General features: G+C 30.5%; 1 protein-coding gene across 1 annotated transcript; it reads right to left on the bottom strand.

The window, feature by feature from the left end:
- Positions 1-3,000: 3,000 nt before the first annotated feature.
- LOC123668663 (protein disulfide-isomerase A5) lies at positions 3,001-18,250 on the bottom strand. The gene is made up of 12 exons (XM_045602373.1): positions 18,028-18,250; positions 17,597-17,838; positions 17,217-17,424; positions 16,450-16,578; positions 15,285-15,385; positions 9,942-10,090; positions 6,904-7,034; positions 6,418-6,579; positions 5,358-5,499; positions 4,696-4,898; positions 3,876-4,044; positions 3,001-3,356 (listed from the first exon to the last, which is right to left on the bottom strand). The coding sequence occupies exons 1-12, from the start codon at positions 18,049-18,051 to the stop codon at positions 3,097-3,099; spliced, it is 1,920 nt and encodes a 639-aa protein (XP_045458329.1). The 5' UTR covers positions 18,052-18,250; the 3' UTR covers positions 3,001-3,096.
- Between the last annotated feature and the right edge of the window lie 307 nt (positions 18,251-18,557).

An 18,557-nucleotide genomic window follows, 5' to 3' on the forward strand; every position in this document is an offset into this window, starting at 1 on the left:
AATATATATATAACATTATTATATAATTATACAATATAACATCATAAAAAGTTGAATAAACGTTCATGTTAAATCGCTAACTTACGCTTCAATCAATACGATAAATGAAAAATATTTAAAATAGATACAAGTTTGAATAGACAATCACTCTATCGCCATCCAGACAACAGTCTAACGCCAGAAGGAACAATTATTGCGATTCTGCACTCCGAATGAAGTTCAAGTAGTATGAAGTGTAAATACAGATAATCAAAAACTATTTATTTGTATCTGATAAATTATGTCAAAAAACTGTCATTTTTATTTATTTTTTTTTATAAAAATAATTACCTGTCAAAAACTGTAAAAGGCTATGCGACCACACAGTTATATATATATATATATATATCCCTTTTTCACGAATTAAATTATTTATTAGAGAGATTTATTTTTAATGCCGCTGATTTTTAAAAAAAAAAAATTAAGTGTTAATAATTTTAAATATTTTTCTACAAAACATGTCAACCCTATTTTGCAAAATACACCGTTGTTAATTATATAGAAAAATACTATACAGTTTTAAAAAATGAATATACATACTATATAGGATATTTATAATGCAGTATACTTTTAATAGAATTTCGATAACTATTTATAATGTGTTAATAAAGCACATTAACTAGTCTTAATAAGCCGATTATTATCCAATATAACATTGATCGACATTTAACTACATTCTAGAAAATTCTTTTTAAAGATACTATAGCTGTATAAACTGAATAAATTAGCACAGCTGAAAACAGAAAAGAACTTACAAATTTTCCATATCTTTGCAAATTTTATCGACCGATTTATCGAAATCGTCTAGTTATTATTTCATTACATTATATAAAAACAAAATAATAATACTCTTTAAATTAAGGAACGTATTTACTAAATATGTATAGAAAAATATCATAAAAACGCTAGACATCTTATTCAATATTACAACATTAAACATTTATAAATGCATAAAAAGTGGTTAAAAATTTCAAAATGGTGGTTACATTTTGTTTTTCGGTATTAATTTTTATTCACTACGTATTTTGAATTAGCATTAATATTTTATTTTAGAATAACAATTGTTAAATTGCATTTACATTGATAAGTTACCATTATATAATGGCTAAAAAGTTATTATAAACTTCAAAATAATAGCGGTTACGCTTAATTATTTATTTTTCGGCAGTATTAAAAGAAAGATTTTAAAAAGTACATATATTTTGTATTAGTATTGATATTTTAATTTAGAATAACAGTTATAAAATTTAGATTAAAAAGTTTAACTACTTCCGGTTTTTCTTAGACAAAAACGTTTGTTAGATTACTACTGCCAATCAAATTTTAATTATATATATTACATTAATCAAATTACTTTTTGATAAAAAATAAATTATTTAAAGTTTTTAACACGATATGTTTTAAATATGCGATGTAGCTTTGAACATGTACCTTGTATAAATAAAATGATTATTCCTCAGAAAATTCGCAAAACGAATTTATGTTTTACATATAGTTTTTATATATTCTAATAGTTTCTTTATTTAACGGAAAAAAACGCAGTTTTTATTTTTATTTTTTTTATTTTTTTGTCACATTTCATTCCTTTCTCTTATTACTTATCATGGATATATTAAATTATTTCTGTAAGTTCTATTATATGTGCTGTTTATTATTGTCTTTTTTATTTTTTATTTATTAAAATGTAGTCCCCTCTTAGTAATTTTACGAAAACGAAATTTATCTGATCTTTATCTATGAACAACACATAAAAACCTCTTAGTAATAATTTAGTAGAACATTTTCAAAATAGTATTATCCAAGTTGTTAAACTAAACAAACGTTTTAGATGCATCTACTACTTCTCGTTCTATTATTAATTTAAATATTTTCCAACAAAATCTAATAATGATGAAGTGTAAATTCTTACAAAATAAGAACAATTTTTATATGAGCCTATTTAAAAAATAGCCTGGATTCTTTTTTAAATATTGTCCTAGTTTGAATTGTGAAAAAGAGGTCGGTAATTTTGATTACTATCCCTGATAGTAACGGTGTTTCCATTGACTAAATATAATAAACTACAAAATGATTAAAAAATTGTCAATAAATAACAATATAAAAGAATATAAAATATTACGTATAAATATGTAAATTGACTATGGAACTATTATTATCTATACTTCATTACAAAATCCATATGTATCAGACAGAGACAATTATTAACAAGCATAAACTTGAATCATAATAATTTTATACATAATATAATGACATGTATGTATTCAAAATACCAAATTACATTACATTTTTTTTATGCACAAGAAATAACGACACACCGCTTCACTCTTCAAAAATACTTTTATAAATCTATTTTTGAACAAATCGAAAGAAAAAAAATTAAGCAAAAGAAACAAAACCAGACTTGGATAAAACTAAAAACTTAAAACTTAAAGCCAGTTTCCTAAATTTAAAAAAAAAGCGATCACAATATTTACGAACAATTCAATTCGAACGTGTCGTGTCCATAATTGAACGTATTGTGAGTACAGCGCATCATATTTTTTTATATAGTAACCGGATTTTTATAATATATTTAATCATAAAGAACTTATTAAGACTTGATATAGTATATTTAGAGTATTTTTTGCAGTAGTGTTCCCGTGACCAGGCATTTGTGAAAAAGTACCAGAAACTCAGAACAAATCACATGATAAATTTTCTATTTTGAGCCTTAATAACAGTAATTAGTGATTTAACATTTATATATTACCTAAAATAGTTTAAATCTATACAAAGATAAATTAATTCATTTAAACAGTGCTAGCATATTAATTAAAATTCAGAAAGTAATTTTCAAAAATGACACATCCATATTAAAAATAAAAATAAAATCCAGATGCTTTTACTGAATATTGGAATTAATTGAATTAGTTTTAAACTTCGAGTCCTCAGATTTTTAGTTTAGTAAAAAAACAAATTTTCTTTCAAATGTAAGTGGAATTGTAGAAAACCGGACTATATTACGTTTAAAAATTACTTACTAAAAGTTACAAAAAACATTGTTATCCGCCATCATCATTACAACTCATCTTTCGCGTTAGAGTGTGACTTGCAGAATTTATACATATCTTCTGTAGACCTATCGCCTTCGTAATCAGCTAAATATTTACCAAATTTGTATATCTTGAATGTTGGTAGTGTTTGGATTCCAGCAAAATCAGAAACTTTTGAATTTTCGCCGGCTTCAACTGCCACGATTTTTATGTTACTGTTTTCCCCCTTTATTTTAGTTGCTAGACGACTGTACGCTGGTTTCACTGTTGAACAGTGTCCGCACCCTGGAAATATACATTTCTTTTACTATATTATCTATATAGATAAGACATATAAATAATAATATGTCTTGCCCAAAGTATTGTAACAAAAAAATTTTTATCTATTGCAAGTAACATTTATTACTATTACAGTGTGTTACTTTAACACATGAATATAAAACCATTAAAAATATATAAAGTCTGTTTGAATTATCCATTGGCTGCAGAAAATGAAGCTCTAAAAATGAGACTGCAGAAAATTGCATATTTTTTTCTTTGTTCCTTAATGTTAAGAGAATGTTTATTATACAAGAAAAAAAAGATACATTTACGAAAAAAAAGGCGGTTCATAATTCGCCGGGTCAGCAATTAATAATAAATAAACAAATATCTTTAACATACACAGTGATCTATTAGTTATCTAATACACATATTAGAACCATACTCGCGGCAGGAATCAAACCCACAACCACGGAGCAGATAGCAGGGTCACTACACACTGCTGGCGCAGAGACGGGCCTATAAAAAACAAAATAAACTTACATGTGGCATAAAACATTACAAATGTAGGCGAGGGCGAGGATATCATATCGAAGAAGTTTCCATCATCAGCTAAGACCACGTTAACTCCGAAACCAGCATCTTGGTTGCTTTTCACCGTCTGAGGTGGACCATCCATCTGACTTTGGATGAACGATACGAAGTCTGCTTCCTGGATGAATAAATAAAAAAATAACCTTCACGTCTTATATTAAATCAATTATTAAAATGTTGTCACTTATTTATATTCTTGGAACCCGAATGCATTACTGTACATATGTACAAAATTATTATAATAACAAAATGTTGTTTAATTTAATGATGTAAACAATTATTTGAATTCTACCTACTTTAGTCACATATTGGGCTAGTTATCCTCGCGTAATACTTTTTAATATTTACTACTTTCAAATCGTTAATTCACCGTTTAGAAGTGGAGTCATCAAGACCAATTCTAAAGCAATTACAGTAATATTGGAGCGTAACTGTCGTTTTGTACACTTCTGATTTTAAATTAATACTCTACCTCCGTCGTCTTACTACGAATATTGCAACTTAATCTACATTTTTTTTAAATAATTTAATTTATAACTTACCATATTTTATTTTATTTTTTAAGTGCAATAAAGAAAACTAATTTATACATACATATATACGAAAATCATGCTGTTGCATATAACCAACTATCAATAAATATAATGCAGACAAAATTTGTCAGTATATATGCAAATAGTACATATATATATATATATATATATATATATATATATATATATATATATATATATATATATATATATATATATATATATATATATCTCACCTTTCTCCCCCCACTGTAATCCTGGATCACCCTATCAAAGTAGCTTAAGTATTTAATAGTGGGGTATCCCTTGACATCATAGTTTGCACATAAATCTTTTTGCTGTGTACAATCCACTGCTGCGAAAGCAACCATTAGTTCATCTGCGAATTTATCGGCCGCCTTAACAAACTCCGGTTTCGTACTTTTACAGTGACCACACCCTGTAAATAAAATAAATTTTATTAATTAATTAAGCTTATAAATTTGTGATATCGAAATAAAAATATTGTCAGTAACAACCTAACTTTTTCAAGTTATTAACTCAATAATTTAATATTAATTTTCTTGTCTATTCTTTTATATTATTGAATGTACGAAGTCCTATCACATCAGTAGTTATCGTTAAATATATAAAGATCAGCAATATAGGTTAAATAAGAAGATTTAAAACGGCGTACAAGCTAACACGCATATGTTATGCTGTTAATTTTATATATACACTTGTATATCTTAACATATCAGTCAAAACATTTTTTACATATTTACTAATAGGAAATAATTACAAAATGTGAAATAACTAATAAATACATTAATTAATTAATTCAGACAACAATAATTTCTAATTTTGTTTAAAAATTAAAGTAATAATACCTTTGTATGTATTACTTTTATGTACTTACAAGGTGCGTAAAACATAACAATGGCATGTTTGATCTTCCGGAGGACGTAGCGGAAGTTTGATGAGTCGAGGTGACGGACAGCTGACTCCTCTTCAGACCAGGGTGTCTCTGGGGGTGGAGGGGGCGGCGGCTCTTGTGGTGACTGATTGTGAATTATTAAATATTTGATTATTTTTCAGATCACCAAATAAAATTATATTTACATTACAAAATGTCAAAAAAGTCTCTTTAAATTTAAGAGAAATGATCAGAATCGTAATCGAATGAGTAATTTTTGAGATCTTCATATATAGCGTTTAAGCAAGTGCTTCAGCCTGTAATATCCCACTGCTGGGCATAGGCCTCTTTCCCCATGTAGGAGAAGGATCAGAGCTTAGTCCACCACGCTGCTCCAATGCGAGTTGGCGGATATATTCCCTACAATGAGTAACGATCGCTATCGGGTGTACATGATAACAACCGGGACCGACGGCTTAACGTGCTCTCCGAGTTACGGTGGGGAGACCCACAAGGACTGCACAAACACCCAGACCACGGCAAACACCTGTATGGCCAATACAAATATATATCATGTGCGGGGATCGAACCCGCAACCGCCAGCGCAACAGGTACAATCCATGGCTGTGACCGATGCGCCAACGCGACGTCCCACTGCTGCTGTACATGATGACATCATATTATCAACATTTATTTCGATTAATATACTGTAAATATTAATCAATATAAATCACAGATATGACGTGCAGTATGCTATATATTCGAGAGATAAACCCTTCCATTTCATTTTTTCAGTCAGTAATAATAGATTGCAACACATTTTTCTTAATGCAACTTACAAATTACAAAAACGAATAAACGATGTCTTATAAATTACATTATCTGTAATTTTTTAATTTTCTGCCTAATTTTCTTTCTTTCTGCTTCATACAAGTTTTCTAGGAAGAAAGAAAAACTACAAAAAAAACCCACCTTGGTCTGTCCATTCTCGAGTTTTATATTTAGAAACGCATTTAGTGATAATCTTTTATTTATATCTATACATATAAAAACATTTTTGTACCTTAATAAATGCAATAATTTGTTCCTCCTGACGAGCGTGTCCAACGTCATACTTGTACTCGCCTCGGTTGAAGTATTTCAATGTCGGGTAACCTTTGACGTCAAATCTAGATGCTAAATCGGGTTCCTTTGTTGCATCCACTGCTGCTAATACACCATTTATCTGCAATATATTATATGATTTCACTAATTATATCTTATTAATGCTTATGTCTGTCTGTCTGTTTCCAAAACAGGAGTCTCATTATATTGAAATTAGATTGCTTTTACAGATCAAATATCTCCCTCATATACACAACCAGTCTGCCTATAATATTACTAATAGTAGTTTTAGTTCGATTATTTTATTGTAAGGCTCTAAAGATATTTTTAACTTATATTTACTGGTAGATATTAGTCCAGTAATTAGATAAAGCCTCTCATTATCTTTTTTTTTGTCATAAATAATCAACAAATCACAGTATATTATATATATTTTTTACATTACCTTCTCATTTTTGATCTTAGTTGCAGCTTTTTCAAATTCCGGTTTAATTCGTTTGCAGTGTCCACACCACGGAGCGTAGAAAACAACCAAAGCATGTTCTGTTTTTGATAATACGGCGTCGAATGTTTGAGCTGAAACAAATACAACAGTAAAATATGACAAAAATAATAAATATCTTTAACATTCACACATGGTCGTTACGTAGTTAATGTTACCATTCAATTTAGTCAATAAGCGAAAATAATTCATCTTAATTCAAATATATTAAAATACGTTATTGGTTTCATACTGACATTTATAAATAAGATTTTCGTGAGCTATTGTCAATGTGTCAAAGTGTAAAGAAATTACATTCTAATATAGTGACACAAAATAAAAATAAACTTAAAAATTAATATATATAAGAAATAAAGCATAAAAGATAAAATCTATACAAATATAAGATTGGAGTGTCAGTTTGTAATATTAAAATAACCACTTTTTACTAAGTGCATATTGAATAGTGCATATTGTATACACGCTACATATACAAAAATATCATTTTTTACAATTTTTGTCGGGATTTTCACTAGCAGATAGCTGATGTAATAAGGAGTAACTTAGGTACTTTTATTTTAGAAATTTATTTATTTTGTAACTCTGCGAACTGAACAATATTTTTTATCTAAATTCCACGCATAAAACAAATAACAATTTTCTTTTACCGCTTTTCGTTGTAATTTGTATAAAACTAATGTACGAAACGGTTTCATACTTAAAAGAATTTCCAACTGTATTATAAAAACTAATTGAATACAAGAAAAACTATGAATAATTAATAAAGTGTGTGTGTATTTATGTACACGTAAGAAGGCTTTTTTTTTTGTGCACATTGTAAAAATTTGAATCATTTTTCCCTAACGCGCCAAAAGAAATATTTCAAAATTAAATTTTCAATAGTATTAGGGAAAGTTAGATTAGGTATTACCATATTCAAATAATTATCTATCATACTAATATTATAAAGAGGAAAGATTTGATTGTTTGTTTGTTTGCATTAAATATGCTCCGAAACTACTGAACCGATTTGAAAAATTATTTTACTGTCGGGATGCTACACTATCCGCGGGTGACATGGGCTATATTATTTTTTCAAAAAAAAAAAATTAGGGATCTTTAGTAAAACTCTACAAATGTAACCAAAGGTTTAAAAAATATTACTAATCGAAAATATTCTTTAAAACGCGTGCGCTGCGATAACTATTGATAATAGAATAAAATAATGTACTAACAACTTTGCAGAACAAATCATTATTTACAAAAAAGTCTAACTATTATAGTAATGCCAGAATTTAAATAAAAGAACAATTTAAATTGAAATGCCGCCGCTAGAAAGGGCTCTTTATTTGTATCTTATTTGCTCTTTTTTTAATCCTTATCAAAATTAATTACTCTCTATTCAATACTGCTACAATACCTATATATAATTTTTTTAACTTACTATATATGTATTGACTCAGAAAACTAATCATTTACGAAATTTCATATTATAAACAGTTTTTAGAATACACAGCACTGATATTAAACGGTATTTCATTATCATGATTCAATTACTTTTAATTATTTTAACAGTTGCTTAGTTGACAAGATCTCGTTCCCATACAAATAATTGCTGTCCTCATGACTAGTTCAGCTATTCATTGACACATTAATTTAAAAATATTGTATGAAAGTGCAATCATTTCTATTTTTTATGACAATCTATAATACTTTCCAAACCCATTTACATATTTTCCACTTTTATTATTTTTTATTTTGCTATAATATTAAAAAAAAAATAACAAATTGAATCTCCAAACTGTTTTCTAAACTTCTGTCCACTAAGTTACAGCCTTTGAAAGTTCTAAAATAAAAACAAAGATGGCCATAGTAATCCTAAGCATATCAATGAACATCAGAAGATGATTAGTAAATATTCTAATAAAGTGGAAGGAAAATGTAAAAGAAATTCGCCTTGTTTTTTACTTACTGTTTTTTTAAATCCTTACAAAATGTACAAAGAAGAGTCGATCGACCCACCTATAAATTATGCAACGTCAATCAATTCCATTAAGTGCTTATTTATCTTATCTATATTAAAACAGATTAACAGATAATTCAACAGATAGTGTAAGATATAGTTTTTTTTTTTATATTTTTACATGTATGAAACCAGTTGAGTGCTGATTTTCAAACAGTCTTGTAATTTTATGATTAAAAAAAAATAACCTTTTGTTAATACGAGTATGAGATGATATTTCCAAATTTTCCTTTTAAAAACATGGTGAACTGTATGTTTTATGTTCCACCTTAATGTTTAAATATGACTTACATTTACGTCACCATAGATTTAATTTGTTTTTATTTTATAATATACGCATACTTTTTATTTGATAATATACACATAATATACACTATATTTAAGTGTTAAATATTATATATAAAAACAACTCTTTTGGCACCATTAAAAAGTAACAATTTTTTGTATATACAAACCTGTGTTATCAGTACTTAAAAACCTCTATGTAATTTTAAAGTTAGTTCTAATTTTTAAATGCCAAAGACAAATCGCTAGTGACTATTAACATCGTCGGAACTGCAAAATCGCATTTTTTTTTTTTTTTGTTTATTCGAAACGTTCCCAAATAACCGAGTCTATCATCAGCTGAAGAGAATTTTTTTTATTTTATGCATATAATATTTAGTTGTGGTACTTCTGACAAATCAGTACCTATTAGTCTTAACCCGTTAAAAATGTAACAAGTGACTTTTCTCATAATTACTACACATTAAATACCGGCTAGTAATAATATTAAGCATAAATAGCCTGTAAAATTTCATGATCCTGCTTAAAATAAGTAAAAAGATACACGCAATTTACACTTTGAATCGCTCTCCTGTAAAGTTGCTGTTTTTCACATCCAACGTTTTTAATAATCATGGGCGAAATATAACAGTAATGTCAAAAACTAATCCTAGTTTCCCATCAATTTTTTTTTATGTGTCACAAAAAAACATACCAGTCAAATGTACAACGTCAGAATCCTTAGACCAGCTTTCATCGGCGACCTCCTTTTTCTTCTGCTGTTGAAACAGAGGATCCCTCACAAAGTCCACAATTGCTTGGTGTTTGTTATCTCCGTTGTAGGGAAACCTGAGCTGCCCTTTTCTGTAATAATACGGTAATTATATAATTTCCATCAGTCAGTCAGTTCAGCCCATTGCAGTCCACTGCTGGACATAGGCTTCCCCAAGTTCGCGCCTGACATCCCGGTTTTCCGCAATCCTCATCCAGCCTACACCAGCAATCTTACGTAGATCGTCGGTCCAACGGGCCGGAGGACGTCCCACACTGCGTTTGCCAAGACGCGGTCTCCACTCCAGGACCCGTCTGCTCCAACGGCCGTCGGTCCTGCGACACAGATGACCGCTCCACTGCCACTTCAACTTGCCAATTCTATGGGCTATGTAGGTTACTTTCATTCTTTCGCGGATAGTCTCATTTCTAATCCTAACTTTGAGAGAAACCCCAAGCATAGCCCGTTCCATTGCACGTTGAGCGACTTCAAACTTGTGGACCAGTCCCCTCGTCAGCGTCCACGTCTCGGCTCCGTATTTTAACACAGGCAGGACGCATTGCTCAAAGACTTTTGTCTTCAAGCATTGCGGAATCTTCAAAGTGAAGACTCGAAGAACCCTGCTAAACGCCGCCCAACCCAACCGAATCCTCCTATCGGCCTCCATTGTTACGGCCTAGTTGGATAGTATGGCCTAGGTAAATATAATCCTGAACAACTTTGAGAAGGGTACCATCGACCGATACCGGTCTCGGTATGACTTGATCGTTGAACATAACTTTCATCTTATCCAAGTTCATACAGAGACCGACACGTCGGGAGGACTCGTTTAGGCTGGTCAGCATTTGGCCTAGCTAATCCAACGTCTCCGCAAAGATAACGATATCGTCGGCAAAACGAAGGTGAGAGATGAATTCACCGTTGACGTTGATGCCTCGTTCCCCCCAATCCAAGGTCTGAAAGACATCCTCCAGCGCAGTGGTAAACAGTTTCGGTGATATTACATCTCACTGTCTTACCCCACGATGGAAGGAAATAGGTCTTGTTCTCTGGTCCTGGACATGAACGGTCATTGTCGCCGCGTCGTACATACATGTCAGTACCTCAATATATCGCCAGTCGATATGACATATCTGCAGAGAGTCCAGAACAGCCCAGGTCTCGACAAAGTCGAAGGGTTTCTCGTAGTCCACAAATGCCATACACAGCGACTGATTATATTCTTCTGTCTTTTGAATAATCTGCCGTATGGATATGGTATGGTAAGTATGGATATGGTCTACGGTGCTGTAGCCATTTCGAAACCCAGCCTGCTCAGGTGGTTGGAATTCGTCCACTTTTCTGGCGAGACGATTCATAACAACCCTCGAAAACAGCAGGGCTATTCTGTACATAACAATTTCGATATCGAGCTTCACCCGAGTGACAGCGCTCACTTCGAAAGCGAACCCACTTCACCTTGGTTTGGAATTCTGTAAACATTCCGTACGCACAAGCGATGTGAAGTGAGTGTCGAATCGAAGAGCGGCAATTTAGAGCTGTGTTTATTTTATCGATATTCTTTTCTTATGACTTTATTTTAGAATATGTATATGAAGTCAAGTGTCGAATCAAGTCTCGAATTGTGATGTGTGAAGCGGTAAATCCCCTTACAGAATACCGAATTCATACTATTAAATGTCAACGTTCTCACACAACAGGGTTCGACTCATCGCCGCACTCACAAGTGTGGCGCTACGGGACTGTCGAGTTTTAATGAATACGAATTTGATATCTCACCGCGGATTTCGCTGTCGAGACACGAAAATGTTCTTACAGAATAGCACTACAGCTTATAGACGTGGCTCAGAAGTGAGATCGGTCTGTAATTCTTCAACAGAGACATCGCCTCTCTTAAAGAATAGCACCACCACACTCCTGGACCACGCCTCCAGCGGGGTATCTCGGTGGATGGCGGCGTTAAAGAGTCTTGCAGAGGTTTTTAGGGCAGATCGCCCTGCGGCTTTAAGGAGCTCAGTGGTGACTCCGTCATCCCCCGGGGCCCTTCCGTTTTTAAGCTGCCCGAGCGCTGCACTAATCTCATCTTCTTCGAAGTCAGGGATACACTCCGAATAATGACGCAACAAATTCCATACTAGAAAGTTATTGTTCCATTACGGGATTACATAATTGCATAGCAAAATCGGTTGCATTTGTTGCTCTCATAGAGCGACTGATCGGGAAAGATATATATTATATAGATATGTACAGAGCCAACTCAAGCGGAAGGTACTGATCTGAACCACATACTACTTTCTATAAGTGTAAGTTATATGTACTCAAATAGAAAAAAACTTTTATTTTATATAAAAAAATAATTTAACAGACATCTAAAACTGTACTGCAAAACTAAAATTCTATTCAAAGCTAAACTACTGCTTATGTTTTACTGTTTTATTGCATATTTGGAATCAAGAGCCTACATTAGTAAATTATACAATGAAATCACTTTATTTTAATTTAAAGTCCTTCCACAATTATTATTCAATTGCAATTCTTATTAAGTTTTATATTCAATTCGACCAATTATAAAATATACATAGTTATCTGACAATATATGCTGTGTGGCTACGGCAGTAAATAATATACCCCCTCTTCCCGTGGGTGTCGCAAGAGGCGACTAAGGGATAACACAGTTCCATTACCACCTTGAAACTTAAAAAGCCGACTGACGGCGGGACAACCATTCAACTGCTGGCTTTGAAATTGTGTGTGAATTATTTGAAAATCTCACTTCAAAAATATAAAATATTAAAAATTATTTTGAGTTTTCATTTTGCCCGCTAAAATAAATCTCATGGCTATTAAAATCATTTAGTTTTTGCTTTGAATTTTATTTAATTTAAATTAATTAAATCTGGGGGCACGGTAGTGCCCCCGCCAAGACGAACCAAAAAAAAAAAAATAATAAAAAAACAAAAAAAAAAAACGAAAAGCACTACCTATCTTTTCTCGAAGTGCTTCGTCGTTTTTTTGAACCCTCATAACTTGGGTTTGGATTATACTAGATAAACAAAATTCTGGGGATATGATGTCAATAGTAAACTTATTAAACATATAGTTTCAATTACATAGCTCTTATACTTTAGATTTTATTGATATCTAAAAAACCCCGATTTCGTCACTCACTGATGATCATCAAAATTCTTAGAGTACTTCCTGAAGTCCCAGAAAGCTGAAATTTGGTATGTAAGCTAGTATTAGGACACAAACAACAAAAAAATTCTAAAACCTGGAACTTTTACCCCCTAACCCCTTAAACTAGGGGATGGAAGTTTGTATGAGACTTCCGCAAATTTTGATGCTAGAGGTCTGAAAATTGATATAGGGACTCCTTGTTATTAATAATAATAATAAAGTACATAAAAAATAAAAATTAGTTATTAGTTTATGTCGAAAATTTACATTTTGTAATTTTGGTATTTAAGTTTTGGCGGAGATCACCGTTTGCATATCAGTTCAACATAAAATCAAAAACAGCGTGCTTAAACCGAATATGGAGAAGATTGGATGATATTTATGGTATAAAATGTGTCGGAGGTAAAATGCAACTATAATATTGTCATGAGCAACTTACAAAAAGAAGTGAAATCCCACCAAAAACATTTTCATGTAAAATGTTGCCAAGACGAGATCATATGGCTCGCACTGTCAAAAAGTTATCAGATCTCATGTAGAGCCAAGCTTCTAACTCTACACGCCCTAACTCTACAAACCCTAACCTCACAAACTCTATACCTTAGTCAAAATATGTGGCTTGGCCGTTTCGTTACTACCGGCTGCCGATGTTGTAGATGACGACTTTCCTGTCTCATTCATATAAATATATTTTCTCTTTTTATTTTTATTTGTATTATATGTATATCAATTATTCTTCTTCTTTTTATTTTTTATTTAATAGAACTATTGTATGACAGAAAAGTAAAAAACAGTGAAAAAAATTTCACCTTACGCCCACGTGACGGTAGCGAAACGGCCAAGCCACATATTTTGACTAAGGTATAGAGTTTGTGAGGTTAGGGTTTGTAGAGTTAGCGCGTGTAGAGTTAGAAGCTTGGCTCTACATGAGATCTGATAACTTTTTGACAGTGCGAGCCATATGATCTCGTCTTGGCAACATTTTACATGAAAATGTTTTTGGTGGGATATAGTATTCCTGAACGGTTCATTATTTTCCCGAATAATAATCGTCAATCTCACGTAAGGAAAGGGACCCAGGCAAATCTCACTAAATCTCATCTAAAGGGGGGGAGGAGCCTGATTTAAAAATAGGTCACGTAATTAATGGATGCCCCCTATAATTCGATGGCGACTTCATTAATGACGTTATTCCCAAATATTGCTGTCGTCATTTACATATTGCTTAGAAATGAACAAAACAAACGAAAGAACTCTGGCTCGTATCACTATCCCAGCCCTTATTATGTTAATATATATAACATGGAAAATAATAAAATTTACTTGAGATAAAATATTCTGCACAAATAATAAACACATTTTTACTTTATTTATTACATATTTTTTATATATCGTGATAAAAAAAAATAATAGATAACAACATAATTAACTGATATTAAATACACAAACACGCTATAATTGATCAGAAGAAAAATCATAATTGAGAACTCGGCAAACATAAAGAATTAATAGGAATAAATTAAACTAAGTGCTAGTTTCACCCACCGAATGTTCTGGGGAAAGATAAACTCCAGCTATTTTCAAAGTTTTTTTCCTAATCATCCCAGGAGCTCTGGTCATCTTACTCACCATTAATTGAAAGCAGTATTATTTAGATGTGATCTTCTCTAACGAGTGTGGGAGTAGGGTCGGTAAAGAAATCGAGATAAGGCTTTGGATATTAAAAACATACAGGGATTAACATGAGACATTGCGCAGCTCAGATAACTGTTAATGTTTCATGAAAATGCTTTGTAAATAATACAATGCAATGTTATTTTACAGTCTTATATTTCTGGCTGTTGCCCGCAACTATTTTCGTATATATATTTTTTTATATTTTTCCATATTTTATCCTATAAAAGGAACAAATTATCCTCATTTAAAAGTTGCAACAATATCTATTGTTGCTTCGCTCCATTTGAATGTCGCGTGATGTTAAATAGCTTATATCCTTTCTTGATAAGCAATCCAATATCTATCTAATCCAACAGGCTATCCAACAGTAAAAAATTTAGTCACCATACCACCAAAGTTTTTAGCTTTATAATATTAGTATAGATTACTCACTCGAAGTATAAAAGGGTCGGGAATCCAGTTATATTGAACATTTGACGGATTTTAGAATTTCCTGGTTTTGAAACATCCATAGCTGCTAAAAATGCTTCACCCTGTAAAACCAGACACAAATAAAGAATAATTTTATAAAATTATGACTGAAAATTATTAGAAATCAAACACTACACAGTTCACTTATAAATAAAATTCGCACCAAAATTAAATTCATATTTCATAAATTTATTAACCATTTTATAATTTAGCCAAATTTTTGGCTAATTGATTTATTAAAAAAAAAGATAAAAAACAAAATGCTTTCGAGGCAGTGACATTTCGCTAGCTATAAAAATTTTGGTAAAAATAATTTGTAAGAAATAAAAAGAAATGTTAAAAATACCAAATGCTAGCAGTAATAAAAGTATATAATAATATTTCATCAATAATTTCGCAATGCAACATTTCAACATTTTAAATATTAAATAAGGATATCTCAACATTTACCAACTTATAAAAAATTTAACACCTGTTTAGTCTCTAAGTTTAAAATTATTTGAATTTAAACAAATGATGACAAAAATACTATAGTATAAAACATTATTAAAGTCTCAACATTTCATAGCATTACAATACATTACAATTAATGTAATAATTGTTAATATTATTAATTGCAATTTAAAAACATTAAAATTATATACAACTACAGTTAAAACAAACTATGGTAACACTAAAGATTGATTATATTCAAAATATTGCAACACACAAACAAACAATCTCAAAACCAAAAAAAAAATCAATATAATTTTACAATTATTATTATTTATTTATTTTATTTTTACTATCAATAAATAATACCATAATATACCGTACACCATAATATACCGTAATATGAAATATAAACAAATACTTTGTGAACTTAGTTTTCTACTTTCATCTAAATTAATCAAGTAAAAATTAGGAAAAAACCAATAGCAGCTTAATGTAAAAAAAAATATGCTAGTGTCATCTGCCAAATATAAAGATTTGTATTTTTTCTAAGCAAATAAAATCCTTAATAGCATAAATCTTTACAAAATTAACAATAGTATGAGAAAATAAATAAAAATTTAACGCTAGCCACTGTTCAAAATGTATTGATGATTTAAGTAAATAGCTGTGTCATTGTATATATTTATTTTACCTTCAAATCAGTTGCAGCGGCCACATAGTCTGGTTTCATTGACTTACAATAACCACACCATGGCGCATAAAACATAATCATCGATTTTTTGTTCGTTGCGATTCCTTTTTTAAGGAATTTGTTTAAAGCCTGTAAAAACATCTTCCTTTAAAATATTTATTTATATTTAATTGCCAAAAAGTGATTTTGAGTTAATGATTCATTTAGGATTATCATGTTTATTGCATCAAACTCTATTATGTGTTTGATATGATAACAAGGAAATGAGTTTTTAACATATATATTATATAAACAATTTTTTTATCACTCTTTTATAAAATAAGAAAGTCCTTGATTGGTAGTATATTTTAATAATGATTTAATAAATCTTTACATTTTTAATACATTGAGCATGGCAATAGTTTTTATATACACATACAATAAAAGGTCACAATCTATTATATATAAATTAATCCCTATATCCCCTGGTGATATCATAACTTAAGTACAATTTTATAGACTCATCTGTCTTTTTAAGTTTTCTCATACTTTGCAGAGTTCTAACAAAGTTAAAAAATGAGACAAATTTATGACTTATTCAACTTCTCTTGGGACAGTTACAATTTAATATTTATGGCTATTACATGACAAGATTTGTTGAGTCAACATTATTAAATTAGCACTCAGGGTAAATGAAGTAGTGTCATTAACAGTTTTCATAATAGAAGTAATGATGTTTTGAGGAAAACATACTAAATAATGATATAATGTTAAGTTTCTTTCCTTACATCAGCATCAGCTAAGTGAACAATATCTGCAGCTTGTGGGTCTTCTTCCCAAGGCAGGTCACCTGTCGGGTCTCTAAGGAAGTTAACCATGGCACTAAGTGTCATCCCTCTATCATAGTCCTTGTGATATTCACCATCTTTGTAATGCTTGAGTTTGTAAGGCTTATCATTAGGCACCTTAAACTTCTTGCATAACTTTTTACTTTCACTATAAAAAAAGGTAAATATCTCATTGAAAATTTTGATTGAAATAAAATATTTTTATACTTTAATGTACTATGGTAATAAAATAACAGCTACAGTTTTTTTATTGACACATCATTGTTAATAAATCTTATAATATGGGATCCCTTTGGAGAGAACTGTGATACTTCACGTACCTTCCAGAACAATCAATTACTGCCAATGTAGCTTGTCCTTTCATGGTGTCAGCTGCTTCTTTAAATATATCTAAACTTGATTGCGATGCTTTGTTGTTGTTCATAAAGAAAACCAATACATTTGTTTTTGTTCTCAGTAACTTTTTAAAGTCTTTGATGTCATCAATGTCTGATATAACAGACGTTTTTTGTTTTTTTACTTGAGATGATAGATGTATACACAAGAAAAGCAGGAGTATTACCTACAACAAAACGAAAATATGTACCTAACTATGGAATCGGTACGCCGGTAGATGCTCGAAACTTAGAAGTACGTTAGTTTTAATGTAATCGATTATGAATAAATATACTAATAATTACTAGTTAATACTAATAGCTTACAAATATTCAAATGCTTTTACTTAAAAATTATATAAAAATAAAATATTTACCTTCCACAGCTGATGCCGCCACATGCTTTTATATTTGATTATATCTTACGTGTATTATTATATGTTAAATAGAAAATATAAATAAAATAATTCTTACGACTAACTCTATTTTAAAATAACTTCTACTAAATTACAGTATACAGAAAACTCATAGTAGACTTATTCCGATAAAACTTATGAGAAGCCGCAAAATATTAAACGACAAACGACTAATGTTTAGTGATGTGTCAGCATCGCCTTCGTTCTGTCATTGTCAATATTGTTGTCAGCTCAATCACCAGCGTAACCAGATTTAGTAGATTTCTACTTTTTTGATAGATTTCGAGGCACCCGGAACAGTATCTAGTAGGTAAAAAATATTCGGTATATTTTGGTCGATTTCACGTTTTTAACTATTCTTGTACTTTTTTCATTCATACGGCAAACCTTTCGAAAAAATGTGGGGTATTCCCCTTTTCATCGAATGGATTGTAACTATGTCTTTCGAATATTACTGAAAATATTTATTGAATTTATTTATGAATTATTTG

Source organism: Melitaea cinxia, chromosome Z, assembly GCF_905220565.1.
Source record: "Melitaea cinxia chromosome Z, ilMelCinx1.1, whole genome shotgun sequence".
NCBI lineage: Eukaryota > Metazoa > Arthropoda > Insecta > Lepidoptera > Nymphalidae > Melitaea > Melitaea cinxia.